The sequence below is a fragment of the Oncorhynchus nerka genome, linkage group LG3, assembly GCF_034236695.1.
Source record: "Oncorhynchus nerka isolate Pitt River linkage group LG3, Oner_Uvic_2.0, whole genome shotgun sequence".
NCBI classification, from domain to species: domain Eukaryota; kingdom Metazoa; phylum Chordata; class Actinopteri; order Salmoniformes; family Salmonidae; genus Oncorhynchus; species Oncorhynchus nerka.
Window position 1 is genome coordinate 52,910,618 of NC_088398.1, and position 17,379 is coordinate 52,927,996.

Consider the following 17,379-nt stretch of genomic DNA (forward strand, 5'->3'; position numbering starts at 1 on the left):
TGTTTCAGTATTTGTATGAGTTTCTGTGTGTCAGTATGTGTGTCAGTATGTGTATGAGTGTCTGTGTGTCAGTATGTGTGTCAGTATGTGTGTCAGTATGTATATGAGTGTCTGTGTGTCAGTATGTGTGTCAGTATGTGTGTCAGTATGTATATGAGTGTCTGTGTGTCAGTATGTGTGTCAGTATGTGTGTCAGTATGTATATGAGTGGCTGTGTATCAGTATGTATATGAGTGTATGTGTGTCAGTATGTATATGAGTGTCTGTGTGTCAGTATGTGTATGAGTGTATGTGTGTCAGTATGTATATGAGTGTATGTGTGTCAGTATGTGTATGAGTGTCTGTGTGTCAGTATGTATATGAGTGTCTGTGTGTCAGTATGTGTGTCAGTATGTATATGAGTGGCTGTGTATCAGTATGTATATGAGTGTATGTGTGTCAGTATGTGTGTCAGTATGTATATGAGTGTCTGTGTGTCAGTATGTGTGTCAGTATGTATATGAGTGGCTGTGTATCAGTATGTATATGAGTGTATGTGTGTCAGTATGTATATGAGTGTCTGTGTGTCAGTATGTGTATGAGTGGCTGTGTATCAGTATGTATATGAGTGTATGTGTGTCAGTATGTATATGAGTGTCTGTGTGTCAGTATGTGTGTCAGTATGTGTGTCAGTATGTATATGAGTGTCTGTGTGTCAGTATGTGTGTCAGTATGTGTGTCAGTATGTATATGAGTGTCTGTGTGTCAGTATGTGTGTCAGTATGTGTGTCAGTATGTATATGAGTGGCTGTGTATCAGTATGTATATGAGTGTATGTGTGTCAGTATGTATATGAGTGTCTGTGTGTCAGTATGTGTATGAGTGTATGTGTGTCAGTATGTATATGAGTGTATGTGTGTCAGTATGTGTATGAGTGTCTGTGTGTCAGTATGTATATGAGTGTCTGTGTGTCAGTATGTGTGTCAGTATGTATATGAGTGGCTGTGTATCAGTATGTATATGAGTGTATGTGTGTCAGTATGTGTGTCAGTATGTATATGAGTGTCTGTGTGTCAGTATGTGTGTCAGTATGTATATGAGTGGCTGTGTATCAGTATGTATATGAGTGTATGTGTGTCAGTATGTATATGAGTGTCTGTGTGTCAGTATGTGTATGAGTGGCTGTGTATCAGTATGTATATGAGTGTATGTGTGTCAGTATGTATATGAGTGTCTGTGTGTCAGTATGTGTATGAGTGTATGTGTGTCAGTATGTATATGAGTGTATGTGTGTCAGTATGTGTATGAGTGTCTGTGTGTCAGTATGTATATGAGTGTCTGTGTGTCAGTATGTGTGTCAGTATGTATATGAGTGGCTGTGTATCAGTATGTATATGAGTGTATGTGTGTCAGTATGTGTGTCAGTATGTATATGAGTGTCTGTGTGTCAGTATGTGTGTCAGTATGTATATGAGTGGCTGTGTATCAGTATGTATATGAGTGTATGTGTGTCAGTATGTATATGAGTGTCTGTGTGTCAGTATGTGTATGAGTGGCTGTGTATCAGTATGTATATGAGTGTATGTGTGTCAGTATGTATATGAGTGTCTGTGTGTCAGTATGTGTGTCAGTATGTGTGTCAGTATGTATATGAGTGTCTGTGTGTCAGTATGTGTGTCAGTATGTGTGTCAGTATGTATATGAGTGTCTGTGTGTCAGTATGTGTGTCAGTATGTGTGTCAGTATGTATATGAGTGGCTGTGTATCAGTATGTATATGAGTGTATGTGTGTCAGTATGTATATGAGTGTCTGTGTGTCAGTATGTGTATGAGTGTATGTGTGTCAGTATGTATATGAGTGTATGTGTGTCAGTATGTGTATGAGTGTCTGTGTGTCAGTATGTATATGAGTGTCTGTGTGTCAGTATGCGTGTCAGTATGTATATGAGTGGCTGTGTATCAGTATGTATATGAGTGTATGTGTGTCAGTATGTGTGTCAGTATGTATATGAGTGTCTGTGTGTCAGTATGTGTGTCAGTATGTATATGAGTGGCTGTGTATCAGTATGTATATGAGTGTATGTGTGTCAGTATGTATATGAGTGTCTGTGTGAGTGGCTGTGTATCAGTATGTGTATGAGTGGCTGTGTATCAGTATGTATATGAGTGTATGTGTGTCAGTATGTATATGAGTGTCTGTGTGTCAGTATGTGTATGAGTGGCTGTGTATCAGTATGTATATGAGTGTATGTGTGTCAGTATGTATATGAGTGTCTGTGTGTCAGTATGTATATGAGTGGCTGTGTATCAGTATGTATATGAATGTATGTGTCAGTATGTGTGTCAGTATGTATATGAGTGTCTGTGTATCAGTATGTGTGTCAGTATGTATATGAGTGGCTGTGTATCAGTATGTATATGAGTGTATGTGTGTCAGTATGTATATGAGTGTCTGTGTGTCAGTATGTGTATGAGTGTATGTGTGTCAGTATGTGTGTCAGTATGTGTATGAGTGTCTGTGTGTCAGTATGTGTGTCAGTATGTATATGAGTGGCTGTGTATCAGTATGTGTGTCAGTATGTGTGTCAGTATGTATATGAGTGGCTGTGTATCAGTATGTATATGAGTGTATGTGTGTCCGTATGTGTGTCAGTATGTATATGAGTGGCTGTGTATCAGTATGTGTATGAGTGTCTGTGTATCAGTATGTGTATGTGTATGAGTGTCTGTGTGTCAGTATGTGTGTCAGTATGTGTGTCAGTATGTATATGAGTGTATGTGTGTCAGTATGTGTGTCAGTATGTGTATGAGTGGCTGTGTATCAGTATGTATATGAGTGTCTGTGTATCAGTATGTGTATGTGTATGAGTGTCTGTGTGTCAGTATGTGTGTCAATATGTGTATGAGTGTCTGTGTTTCAGTATTTGTATGAGTTTCTGTGTGTCAGTATGTGTGTCAGTATGTGTATGAGTGTCTGTGTTTCAGTATGTGTATGAGTGTCTGTGTGTCAGTATGTGTGTCAGTATGTGTATGAGTGTCTGTTTTTCAGTATGTGTATGAGTGTCTGTGTGTCAGTATGTGTGTCAGTATGTGTTTGAGTGTCTGTGTTTCAGTATGTGTATGAGTGTCTGTGTGTCAGTATGTGTGTCAGTATATGTATGAGTGTATGTGTGTCAGTATGTGTATGAGTTCCATGTGTCCGTATGTATATGAGTGGCTGTGTATCAGTATGTGTGTCAGTATGTATATGAGTGGCTGTGTATCAGTATGAATATGAGTGTATGTGTGTCCGTATGTGTGTCAGTATGTATATGAGTGGCTGTGTATCAGTATGTATATGAGTGTCTGTGTGTCAGTATGTGTGTCAGTATGTATATGAGTGGCTGTGTATCAGTATTTATATGAGTGTCTGTGTATCAGTATGTGTGTCAGTATGTATATGAGTGTATGTGTGTCCGTATGTGTGTCAGTATGTGTATGAGTGGCTGTGTATCAGTATGTATATGAGTGTCTGTGTGTCCGTATGTGTGTCAGTATGTGTATGAGTGTCTGTGTTTCAGTATGTGTATGAGTGTCTGTGTGTCAGTATGTGTGTCAATATGTGTATGAGTGTCTGTGTTTCAGTATGTGTATGAGTGTCTGTGTGTCAGTATGTGTTTGAGTGTCTGTGTTTCAGTATGTGTATGAGTGTCTGTGTGTCAGTATGTGTGTCAGTATATGTATGAGTGTATGTGTGTCAGTATGTGTATGAGTTCCACGTGTCAGTATGTATATGAGTGTCTGTGTGTCAGTATGTGTATGAGTGTCTGTGTCAGTATGTGTGTGAGTGGGTGAGGAGTTTTTGCATTTTGAATGTTTTCTAGGCATTTGCAATTGAATGGTTATTGTCATTTACTCTTCAGCACTGTGTTTGTGTGTCTTTCTTGTGCACGTGTGTATGCGTGTTTGTGTGTGCATGTGCATGTGAGGGAATGTTGTGCTTTAGTCTAGCTACATCCCACAGAGTTGAACCTTTATTAAATTAACTTCTGGGAAACAGAATGCAGAGAAGGGCGGAGAAGGACGTCTCTTCGAGAGGCAGAGGGAAAGGAGTGTGTGTGAGTGTGTTTGTACTTGTTTTCCTACATTATCAGGGCCCCAATGTCCTAACATTTCACCTTAATGTCCTGAAAAGGTTGGAAAACAAAAACTGTTTGGAAAAGAGGGTTTTTATCAGGTCCTGAATTTGTTCCAATTCTATTTTAAGCTTAAAGGTTTAGGTTAAGGGTTAGGTTTAGGTTAAGGGTTAGGTTTAGGTTAAGGGTTAGGTTTAGGGGTAAGGGAACATCGGATTTTTAATGGTGATAGCATTTTTACAACCCTTACAAATCCAGACATTTCCAGAAAACACAGCTGTGTGCATGTACGTGTGTGTGTACAGCTTATGACTAATTGTTGATGACACTTGTTTAATCTGCAGCAATAAGATCATTCTTTTTTAAGCTGTGCTCTACAGATAATACAATCAGTCAGTTTACCACAGAGTGAAAACCCTGCTGGCCTGATTCTCCAGACTGACACCTCAAATTTCTGATTCACCTCCTACAAATATCCTACAACTAGAAGGTTCACCCTATGGAAGTGTCACACAACTGGGAACAGGAGATAGCTAGAGTCAAGCCAGCTCGAGTTACAGAGCAAGGAAGGAAAGTGGTGAGTGTAAAATACTGTCTGTCTATAGATTAAGTCAGGGGTTATTTACTGCTGTTGATGGGGAGGAAATGGATAATGGTCAGAGGAGGGGAACACTTGAGAGGAGGTGCTGACGGGTCCTTTAGTGACCGGGACAGGGCAGGAAGCACCCTTGTTACCACCCTCCTTCTCCCCAACTCTATCTCTTCAGTCTCTCTCTGTCTCTCTCTCTCTGTCTGTCTCTCTCAATTCAATTCAATTCAAGGGGCTTTATTGGCATGGGAAACATGTGATAACATTGCCAAAGCAAGGTGAGGTAGATAATATACAAAGTGAAATAAACAACAAAAATGAACAGTAAACATTACACATACAGAAGTTTCAAAACAATAAAGACATATTATATAATATACAGTGTTGTAACAATGTACAAATGGTTAAAGTACACAAGGGAAAATAAATAAGCATAAATATGGGTTGTATTTACAATGGTGTTTGTTCTTCACTGGTTGCCCTTTTCTTGTGGCAACAGGTCACAAATCTTGCTGCTGTGATGGCACACTGTGGAATTTCACCCAGTAGATATGGGAGTTTATCAAAATTGGTTTATGTCTCTCTAATATGGTCATACATTGGGCAGGAGATTAGGAAGTGTAGCTCAGTTTCCACCTCATTTTGTGGGCAGTGAGCACATAGCCTGTCTTCTCTTGAGAGCCATGTCTGCCTACGGCGGCCTTTCTCAATAGCAAGGCTATGCTCACTGAGTCTGTACATAGTCAAATCTTTCCTTAAGTTTGGGTCAGTCACAGTGGTCAGGTATTCCGCCACTGTTTAAGGCCAAATAGCATTCTAGTTTGCTCTGTTTTTTTTGTTAATTCTTTCCAATGTGTCAAGTAATTATCTTTTTGTTTTCTCATGATTTGATTGGGTCTAATTGTGCTGTTGTCCTGGGTCTCTCTCTCTCTCTCTCTCTCTCTCTCTCTCTCTCTCTCTCTCTCTCGCTTTCTCTCTCCCGCTCTCTCTCTGTGTGTGTTGTAAAAGGTGTGCCATTGCAGGTTAAAGCCTGGCCAGGTTCCCACAACCTCTCCCCTGCAGGACTCATCTCCACCCACCCTCCCCCTGAACAGCTCCTAGTTTAAGTCCCCCCATTGCAATAGTGTGGGCTATTTCAGGGCTCTGCCATACAGGTTATTGTTATTGCTCTCTCTCACACAGCGAAAACAGAAGGGTTAATTTTTCATTTCCCTCCTGTGTTGTTTGCCATGACAGAAATAGATACAAATATAATAAAACTACCCACCCAGAGAGGATTGTGGGAAGAGCTATTGCTTCCTGGCACATACTTACAACAGTCTAGAAATTCTGGTTCAATGAGCCAGGCTTTCTTATGGGATAATAGGAGCCTTTTCAGAAGTGTCCCTCATATCTGAAGAGTTTGAAGTTCAATTCGTTTTTTTCCCTTGAGAACTGAGTCCTAAAAGATCAGTGTCGTTTAGGAATGACATTAGAACATAGTTTGGAGCATCTTAACAAGAGATGCATAGACAGCTAAAGAGTATGTGAATATTATTGTTATATTAGATAGCATGTGTTATGTGAACAGAACGTGTATAAATATACAGCATGTGAGAAAGGAAGATGTAGGAAAGGTTAGTGAGAGGAGAGGAGCTAATAATGGGTATGTGTATCATTCCTGTATACTGTCAGCAGGCCAAGCAGGCCACACCTGCCCACACACCTTTACTGCCCACGCACCTTTACTTTACCGGAGTAACAGTTTCATGGTGGGGTCTAGTTCCTCTTGACCATCTGTCCTCACTCCGGCCTCCACTGCGGCCACCCCGAGACAATGACATCCGGACTGAGCCAGGAGCTAGGGGACAGAGGAAGGAAACAACAACAAACACTAGTTTATAAATAAATACCAGAGCAATTATTGGAACAAGTACTGTACTTGGGGGCTGTTCTGGTTGTTCTCAGGGGGTTCACATCTACATATAGTATCATCAAAGCAATTGTATCCAAGTGGTTCATTATGAAATCTATTGAACTGGTGTGGAGAATAGCAGGACTGGTTGCAAAGGACTGATCACAATCCTCAAACATTATTTTGTAGAACTGTTTCATATTTCTCCTTTTCTCCTCTCTCTCACAAACACATCCCATTCAAAAATGTAGTCCTTTGAACTGTTTTGTGAACAGTATGTTTCACTGCATCACATTAGTCTTAACCTAATTGTTGAGCATCTCTGTACTATACCCAGCGTGGGTTTGCCCGTGGCACGGCAGGAGCAAAAGTCGTTTGGCCAGCTACCCGCCATCCATCCCACAATGCACTGGGTTTCTGGGTTATGTAAGAGCTCTATTCTGCTCTATTATTAGTTCTACCTCATTGTCGAAGCGCTGCAGTACAGCAGCTCAGATCTGATGGAGCGGGAAACATTGGAGAGGAGAGAAAAAAGTATCATGGTGATTCTCTCTCTCTCTCTCTCTCTCTCTCTCTCTCTCTCTCTCTCTCTCTCTCTCTCTCTCTCTCTCTCATATTGCTTTATTGGCTTGAAATACAATTTGTAGATATTGCCAAAGCTGTATAGTGGTACAGCATTTCAGTAAATGCAATGAGGATAATGAAATCCAGTTTATAATAATCATGTATACAGGTACAACACTACTGCTGTTGTATTGTGTAATCTTTAGTTGATACATTTAATTCAACACAAATATGATTATGAAAAAATGAAACAATAAAAAACAAAATGTACATGGATGATGGTTACACTGTGTATCCCTTGTAAGTTATATACAATGTAAATACTTCAGGGACTTAATGTTCATGGGATGTACCTCAGGCTATGGCAATCATATACATATCTGGCAGGAACATTTGTGATTTCTTCCTCACCCAGAATAATTCCCAGTTTTGTGTCATTAGTAAATGCACAGAAGTTGTGAATTGATTGAGATATATACAGTAGCAGTAAAAAGTTTGGACACAGCTACTCATTCCAGGGTTTTTCTTTATTTTTTAAAACGATTTTCTACATTGTAAAATAATAGTGAAGACATCAAAACTATGAAATAGTGTTAAACAAATCTAATATATATTTTTTTATTTGAGATTCTTCAATGTAGCCACCCTTTGCCTTGATCACAACTTCGCACAGTCTTGGCATTCTCTGAACCAGCTTCATGAGGTAGTCACCTGGAATGTATTTAACAGTTGTGCTGTGTTAAAGTTCATTCAAAATCAAATCAAACATTATTTGTCACATGCGCCGAATACAACAAGTGTAGACTTTACCATGAAATGCTTACTTACAAGCCCTTAACCAACAGTGCAATTCAAGAAGAAGAAAATATTTACCAAGTAGACTAAAATAAAAAGTAACACAATAACAATAACAATAACGAGGCTATATACAGGGGGTACCGGTACAGAGTCAGGGGTATAGGCTAGTTGAGGTTGGGGCGAAGTGACTATGCATAGATAATAAACAAACAGCAAGTAGAAGCACTGTACAAAAGGGAGGGGGGTCAATTGAAATTGTCCGGTGGTAATTTTATGAATTGGTCAGCAATCTTATGGCTTGGGGGTAGAAGCTGTTGAGTAGCCTTTTGGTCCTAGACTTGGCGCTCCGGTACCGCTAACCGTGCGGGAGCAGAGGAAACAGTCTAAATTGGGTGACTCGAGTCTCTGACAATTTTATGGGCTTTCCTCTGACACCGCCTATTATATAGGTCCTGGATGGCAGGGAGCTGGGCCCTGGTGATGTACTAGGCTGGTCGCACTACCCTCTGTAGCGCCTTACGGTCAGATGCCAAGCAGTTGCCATATCGGGCAGTGATGCAACCAGTCAGGATGCTCTCGACCCATGACAAATTTTTTCAGTCTCCTGAGGGGGAAAAGTTTTTGTCTTGCCCTCTTCACAACTGTCTTGCTATGTTTGGACCATGGTAGTTCGTTGGTGATATGGACACCAAGGAACTTGAAACTCTAGACCCGCTCCACTACAGCCCCGTCAATGTTAATGGGGGCCTGTTGGGCCCGCCTGTAGTCCACGATCAGCTCCTTTGTCTTGCTCACATTGAGGGACAGGTTGTTGTCCTTGCACCACACTGCCAGTTCTCTGACCTCCTCCCTATAGGCCGTCTCATCATTGTCGGGGATCAGGCCTACAACTGTTGTGTTGTCAGCAAACTTAATGATGGTGTTGGAGTCGTGCCTGACCACGCAGTCGTGGGTGAACAGGGAATACAGGATGGGACTAAGTACACACCCCTGGGGAGCCCCAGTGTTAAGGATCAGCATGGCAGACGTGTTGGTGCCTACTCTTACCACCTGGGGGCGGCCCATCAGGAAGTCCAGGATCAAGTTGCAGAGGGAGGTGTTTAGTACCAGAGTCCTTAGCTTAGTGATGAGCTTCGTGGGCACTATGGTGTTGAATGCTGAGCTGTGGTCAATTAATAGCATTCTCATATAGGTGTTCCTTTTGTCCAGGTGGGAAAGAGCAGTGTGGATTGCGATTGCATCATCTGTGGATCTGTTGGGGCGGTATGCGAATTGGAGTAGGTCTAGGGTGTCCAGAATGATGGTGTTGATGTAGGCCATGACCAGCCTTTCAAAGCACTTCGTGGCTACTGACGTGAGTGACACGGGGCAGTAATAATTTAGGCAGGTTACCTTAGCTTCCGTTGGGCACAGGGACTATGGTGGTCTGCTTCAAACATGTAGGTATTACAGACTCGGTCAGGGAGAGGTTGAAAATGTCAGTGAAGACACTTGACAGTTGGTCCGTGCATGCTTTGAGTACACGTCCTGGTAATCCGTCTGGCCCAGCAGCTTTGTGAATGTTGACCTGTTTAAAGGTTTTGTTCACATCGGCTACTGAGAGCATTATCACACAGTCATCCAGAATAGCTGGTGCTCTCGTGCACACTTCAGTTCACACTTCACACTTCTGGTTGGGATATGTACGTACAGTCACTGTGGGGACGACGTCATCGATGCACTTATTGATGAAGCTGATGACTGAGGTGGTGTATTCCTCAATGACATTGGATGAATCCTGAAACATATTCCAGTCTGTGCTAGCAAAGCAGTCATGTAGTGTAGCATCCACATCGTCTGACCACTTCCGTATTGAGCGAGTCACTGGCACTTCCTGCTTTAGTTTTTGCTTGTAAGCTGGAATCGGGAGGATAGAATTATGGTCAGATTTGACAAATGGAGGGCGGGGGAGAGCTTTGTATGCATCTCTGTGTGTGGAGTAAAGGTGGTATAGGATTTTTTCCCCCCTGGTTGCACATGTGACATGCTGGTAAAAATTTGGAGAAACTGATTTAAGTTTGCCTGCATTAAAGTCCCCGGCCACTAGGAGCCGCTTCTGGGTAAGCATTTTCTTCTTTGCTTATGGCCTTATAGAGCTGGTTGAGAGCGGTCTTAGTGCCAGCCTCATTTTGTGGTGGTAAATAGACGGCTACGAATAATACAGATGAGAACTCTCTTGGTAGATAGTGTGGTCTACAGCTTATCATAAGGTACTCTACCTCAGGCAAGCAACACCTCGAGACTTCTTTAATATTAGACATCGCTCACCAGCTGTTATTGACAAAAAGACACACACCCCCACCCCTTGTCTTACCAGAGGTAGCGTCTCTGTTCTGTCGGTGCATGGGAAATTCCGTTAGCTCTATATTGTCCGTATCTTCGTTCAGCCACGTCTCTGTGAAACATAAGATGTTACAGTTTTTAATGTCCCGTTGGTAGAATAATCTTAATCGTAGGTCATCGATTGTATTTTCCAATGATTGCACGTTAGCAAGAAGAATCGAAGGCAGTGGAAGTTACTCGCTCGCCTCCGGATTCTCAAAAGGATGCCCGATTTGCGGCCCCTTTTCTGGCGTCTTTTCTTCACGCAAAGGGTGTGGATCTGGGCCTGTTCCAGTGACAGCAGGATAACCTGCTCGTCGGACTCGTTAAAGGAACAAGTTTTTCCAGTCCACAGTGAGTAATTGCTTTTCTGATGTCCAGAAGTTATTTTTGGTCATAAGAGACGGTAGCAGCAACATTGTGTACACAATAAGTTTAAAAAATAAGTTACACAAAACGCAAAGAAAATGACAAAATAGCACAATTGGTTGGGAGAATGTAAAACGTCAGCCATGTTCTTCGGCGCCATCTTTTGGCATTAATGCATTTGAGTCAATCAGTTGTGTCGTGACAAGGTAGGGGTGGTAAACAGAAGATAGCCCTACCTCTGCGGCAGAGGGTAAATTCATTAGAGTTACCAGCCTCAGAAATTTCAGCCCAAATAAATGCTTCACAGAGTTCAAGTAAGACATCTCAACATCAACTGTTGAGAGGAGACTGCGTGAATCAGGCCTTCATGGTCGAATTGCTGCAACGAAACCTCTACTAAAAGACACCAATAATAAGAAAATAATTGCTTGGGCCAATAAGCACGAGCAATGGACATGAGACTGTTGGAAATCTGTCCTTTGGTCTGATGAGTCCAAATTTGAGATTTTTGGTTCCAACCACCGTGTCTTTGTGAGGCGCCGAGTAGGTGAACGGATGATCTCTGCATGCGTGGTTCCCACCGTAAAGCATGGAGGAGGTGTGGTGGTGTGGGGGTGCTTTGCTGATGGCACTGTTGGTGATTTATTTTCAATTCAAGGCACACTTAACCAGCATGGCTACCACAGCATTCTGCAGTGATACGCCATCCCATCTGGTTTGCGCTTAGTGGGACTATAATTTGTTTTTCCACATGAAAAACACACCTCAGGTTGTGTAAGGGCTATTTTACCAAGAAGGAGAGTGATGTAGTGCTGTATCAGAAGACCTGGTCTCCACAATCACCTGGCTTCAACCAAATTGAGATGTTTTGGGATGAGCAAAGCTGTCATCAAGGCTAAGGGTGGCTACTTTGAAGAATTTAAAATATTTTTGTTTGCTATATGATTCCATAAGTGTTATTTCATAGTTTTGATGTCTTCACTGTTCTACAATGTAGAAAATATACAAAATAAAGAAAAACCCTTGAATGAGTAGGTGTGTCCAAGGAATTTTAATTATAAGGATATAGGAATATATCAATGTAATAAACAAAAGTAACATAATACAATATGTAAATATTTAACATTTGTATAACATTTCTAACATTTTGCTATATAATTATTAGGCAATGAATATATCCAGCTATTAGATATAGAACATGTTCTATTAGGTTGAATATTCTGTATGTGTTTATTTACTCAGCTCTGCTCTTATTAAATCATCTCATGTACCAAGAAGAGCTCTGCTGTTTCTGGATAGTCCAGTCCCTGTAGAGTCCCATCTGTCATGTGAAACCTGCGTATGTACTAGTGGCTGCATAGCGTCCATAGTGTCACTAGTCCCTCCGCCACTAATCCAGGGCTATTCATGCCCAGTTTTCTCTTAATGGATCGCAATCCTATTATTCTTTCTTGGAAAAACTACTGGGACTGAGCCTGAGGTTGCATCCCAAATGGCACCCTATTCCCTAAATAGTGCACTACTTTTGACCAGACACCTAGGGCATAGGGTGCTGGGACACAAGCCAAGGGTTTAGTTAGGACGCGTCCTTGGTGCTCCAGTCTAGTCCCCTGGGTTGTGGAAGGACGAGGCATTGGCTGACAAAATAGCCACCACCACTGGGACGCCCTGGGTTAAATGTCCCCAGTGGACCAGGGAAACAGAAAGATGGGGGTGTTTGTATTTAGGATGTGTCCCATGTCTGATCAGTCAGTGGGCATCCAGGGCACAGGAGCACAAAATGGCCCCCATAGGCCAGGCAGGCAGGCAGGCAGGCAGAGGGATGGGGGATGTTTGTATTTAGAGTGATTTCCCCTGCTCTGACGGATTTAGGATGGTTTCCCCGCTGGTTGATTAAGGACGGTGTGACCATAACTGATGAGTGGGCATATACCCGGGGCACAGGGGTAAAGGGGAGAGGCTACAGGGCTATTTGTTCCCATTTGTCCCCATGGCAAGGGTGTTTTGTCCCCTCTTCAAACCCAGCAGATCTATTCTCACAGCAATCAGTTATTTTCTGTGCATGTCAAAAACTGCTTTCTCAGCCCAAGCATCATTTCAGTTGTGTAGAAAAAATTGAGACCACAAAATGTATTTAGGATGACTCACTCTGAAAACGAAAGTCGAAGCAGAAGTACATAAACATCAGATTTCGCTGTAGGCTTACACTGTGTGTTTGTAGTTTCCAGTGTATTAATGATACTTTACAGTTGTATTTGCTTTAACCCCATAGGTAATGTGTCATGCTGTGGAGCCAGCATCTTTACTTGTGTTTTACCTTTGGTGATTTTGAATGGTTCACCCCATCCCTCATCTGTCATTTGCTGCAAAATTGTCATGTAAAATATTTAAGAGTGCGAGAGACTTACTGACTTACTTATTCCCATATGAACTTTAACAGCATCTAGCGTGAAGCACGAAATGGCTAAATTCTTAAAAATGGAACACACATGACCTGTACTTTATGTATTGCGATTCCACAGAATGCAGCACAGCAAATATGTTTATAAAGACTTTAAGTAGTCAAAATCTAACTTAAAAGAAGCATAAACTCTAAAGAAGTACAAATCCAATACTTCACACTAGTGTGTGTATTTTGTCTCATCTGCTCAGCTGTGCTGGAGATATAGATAATTTTAGCGAGAACAATGTAGCCCCTTTGACCTCTCACAGACTTTTGTGGAAGTAATCTCATTTCCTTTGTGTACATTACTAAGTGTTCACCACCAATGACAGTTCATCTCACACAAGCTTCAGCATGCATCAGATCCCTTGTGCAAGCCAAGCCAGTCGTCTCCTCCCTCCCTCTCAAATAAAGCAGCCACGCGACCGTTTCCTGTTTGTTGCATAAAGGCAGAACGGTTCGGGTGACAGCGATGTGAAACTGCCAAGGGCCGTACACACACACACACACAGTCACAGTCCCCCTATAGCCTAGTCAGTCAAAACAGGCATGACTGCACACACACACACACAAACACACTGTCACAATTCGACTATAACCTAGTCAGTCAAAACAGGCATCCCTGCATGTTAGGGCTTGTATGGGACAGGAGTGAAATTAGGTACGGGGCCCTTTGAGATGGTCCGATCAGTGCTGTGTGTGTATGTGTTTGTGCGTGTCTCTGCGTGTGTATGTCCCTCACTGGGCTGAGGATGGCTCCAGTGATTCACTATCGCAGACAGACAGGCAGGCTCAGCTCTCTCTGTGTGGATAAACTAGGCAGGATATCTTTAGGTGGTCAGCTGGCAGAGCACAGGCCCTGCACTGTTAATCAGTTCAGGAGCACCTGAGATCTGCTCACACTGACATGGCTGATTAACTGGGGATATGGTTAAGTTAGACAGAGAGTGAGAGGGAGCAAATGAGAGACATTGAGATTGTAGTGGGTAGAAAGTAGAGGAAGAAACCAGACCTGAATAGTTGAAGAATCTATTTAAATTGTATGCGGAAAATCTATTTCCTGGGTGCTTTATGAAGGCATTAATTACCTTCTTTAGCTATCTAAAGTTCCTGAACCATAAGCATATGAGGATGTGTGTATTCTTAACGAGAGGATGAATAAAAATACATCAGTAGAGAGATAAAGTGGAGTCGCAATTCAACGGCACAGACATATGTGACACTACAGACAATCACGGACTACAAAGGGAAAACCAGCCACGTCGCGAACACCAACGTCTTGCTTCCGGACAAACTTAACACCTTCTTTGCCCTCTTTGAGGATAACACAGTGCCACCGACCAAGGACTGTGGGCTCTCCTTCTCCGTGGCCGATGTGAGAAAGACATTTGAGCGTGTTAACCCTCACAAGGCTGCCGGCCCAGACGGCATCTCTTGCCGCGTCCTCAGAGCATGCGCAGACCAGCTGGCTGGATTTAAACGCTCCCTATCCCAGTCCGCTTTCCCACTTGCTTCAAGATGTCCACTATTGTTCATGTACTCAAGAAAGCAAACTGAACTAAATGACTATCGCCCTGTAGCACTCACTTCTGTCAACATGAAGTGATTTGAGAGGCTAGTTAAGGATCATGTAACATCTAGCTTACTTGACAACCTAGACCCACTTCAATTTGCTTACCGCCCCAAAAGATCCACAGATGATGCAATCACATCACGCTGCACATTGCCCTATCCCTCTGGACAAGAGGAATACCTATGTAAGAATGCTGTTCATTGACTATAGCTCAGCATTCAACACCATAGCACCCTCCAAGCTCATCATTAAGCTCGGAGCCCTAGTTCTGAATCCCGCCCTGTGCAACTCGGTCCTGGACTTCCTGACGGGCCACCCCCAGGTGGTGAACATCGGAAACAACATCTCCACTTTGCTGTTCCTCAACACAGGGGCCCCACAAGGGTGCTCAGCCACCTCTTGTACTCCCTGTTCACCCATGACGGTGTGGCCACGCACGAGTCCAACTCAATCGTCAAGCTTGCAGACGACACAACAGCAGTAGGCCTGATTCCCAACAATGACGAGACAGCGAAAATAACCTCTCACTCAATGTCAACAAAACAAAGGAGCTGATCGTGGACTTCAGGAAACAGCAGAGGGAGCACGCCCCTATCCACATCAACGGGACAGCAGTTGAGAAGGTGGAAAGCTTCAAGTTCCTCAACAGGTGCATCAAATCTGGGACAGAGAGACTGAAAAACAGCTTCTATCTCAAGGCCATCAGATTGTTAAATAGCCATCACTAGCCACCTTCCACTGGTTATGCTACCCTGCACCTTAGAGGCTGCTGCCCTACTGTACATAGACTTGGAATCACTGGTCACTTTAATAATGGAACATTAGTCACTTTAATAATGTTTACATACAGCTTTACTCATTTCATTTGTATATACTGTATTCTATTCTACTGCATTTTAGTCAATGCCACTCCGACATTGGTCGATCCAGTATTTATATATTTCTTAATTCCATTCTTTTACTTTTAGATTTGTGCGTATTGTTAGATACTACTGCAATGTTGGAGCTAGGAACACAAGCATTTCACTACACCCGCAATAACATCTGATTTATATCTGTATGTGACCAATAACATTTGATTTGATTTATTTACAAAATAGGGGCCACAATCAAAAAGTACTACAGCCTGTCAGCTGTTCTAGTGCCCTTCTATGACCTAAACTAAAACTCTTCAAAACTTGTTAATGCACTTTACCATTCTCCATTTCCTTTGTTCTTTCTTTGCTCAGAAAGTATTAACTGATCTCCCTCTCCCTCTCCCAGACCTGAGCGACCAGTTGCTAGAGGTGGTGGGTCTGGAGGGTGCCATGGAGATGGGGAAGATCTACTCAGGCCTGAAGAGTGCTGGCCGCAGACTGGCCCAATGTGCCAACGTCACCATCAGGTCAGGACTCTTTCTGCAACTATCCCCTCTGTCTCTCCATCCATCCCTCCACCCCTCTTCCTCCCTTCTCCTCCCCACTTCCATCCCATTGTGTCTCTGTCACCAAAACCAGAGCTGAGTCCCGCAGACAGAAGTGTCTCCTGCTCCCTTCTCTTCCTCACTTCACACTCTTTAAAACAGAAGTGTCTCCTGCTCCCTTCTCTTCCTCACTTCACACTCTTTAAAACAGAAGTTTCTTCTGAACCTCTGTGTCCAGTAAACAGAACATTGACCTGCTGACTCACTCATTACAGCCACAGAGAGTCTGGCCATCATGGCCTGACAGATGAGCTTTTTCACACGTCTGAGGGCACTCAGGCCACTTTTGGATATGCCAACCAACCAATCTGTTTTAGAAAAGTGGAATTAGTTCACATGTTGTTGTTGCTCTAGCAGTTCCCGCTCCATTAAACATTCACAGTAAGGCCAGTTAAAGTACAGTTTATAGTGGACTCAGTCAAAGCTTTCCCCTCACCTGTTTCAGCCTACCCTTAATATTTTCCGAAAACAGAATTAAAATAACATTCATCAGTCATTCTCCCATACTGAGTTTCCCTAGCTGGTGAGGCATACATGAAAGGCTTAAACTATCTTTGTGTGTGTGTGGGGGGGGGGGGTCTGGGGGTCTGTGAGTTTGTTTAGAGTGGGGGCCTGTTCTGGGAAAAGTACTCGTGGGAACAAAGACAGCAGTGTTTGACTCTGGTCCTGGGATGGTATGGACAGTATGAATGGGAAAATCGAGCCTCAGAGGTGCATGTGATCTGACTCTGACCCCCTATCTCTCTACTCACAGGACATCCCGGCTGCTGCCCATGCAGATTGATGGGGAGCCTTGGATGCAGCCCCCATGCACGGTCAGAGACTCACCACACACCCTACACCCACGCTACACCTCCACCTGCCTCCCTTCCTGCTCCCTATGCCTTTTCAATTTCCTTCTCTCCTTCTCTCTTCCCTCCATCCCTCTCCATCACACTCCCCACCTTCACTGTGACAGCTGTGTTAATTGAAACAGTGTTTTGTCACAGCGGACCACTGACTGGTTATGTCATTAGAGGAGGAGGAAATGCTCGCTGGAATCCATTCACACATCACGTAGCAACAGCAAAATGCCCTCTGCTATATATAGAACAATTCAATTTAAATAGTGTTGAGAAAATAAGTGTGTCACCCTAAACCTCAGCGCCCCATCCTCCTTTATGCAGTTGAACCTGCGGGGATGTCAGGCTGAGCTGAGGCACAGTGTTCGATGTTCTGTACTTTGTTGGTTA

At 42.9% G+C, this 17,379-nt stretch overlaps 1 protein-coding gene across 1 annotated transcript in view; it reads left to right on the forward strand.

Moving 5' to 3' along the window:
* LOC115110616 (diacylglycerol kinase gamma-like) overlaps positions 1-17,379 on the forward strand; it is a 162,276-nt gene that overhangs the window by 138,932 nt on the left and 5,965 nt on the right. The window contains exons 23-24 of the mRNA XM_029636431.2: positions 15,949-16,069; positions 16,902-16,962. Of these exons, the coding sequence (XP_029492291.1) occupies positions 15,949-16,069; positions 16,902-16,962 (182 nt within the window). The remainder of the gene's footprint in view (positions 1-15,948; positions 16,070-16,901; positions 16,963-17,379) is intronic.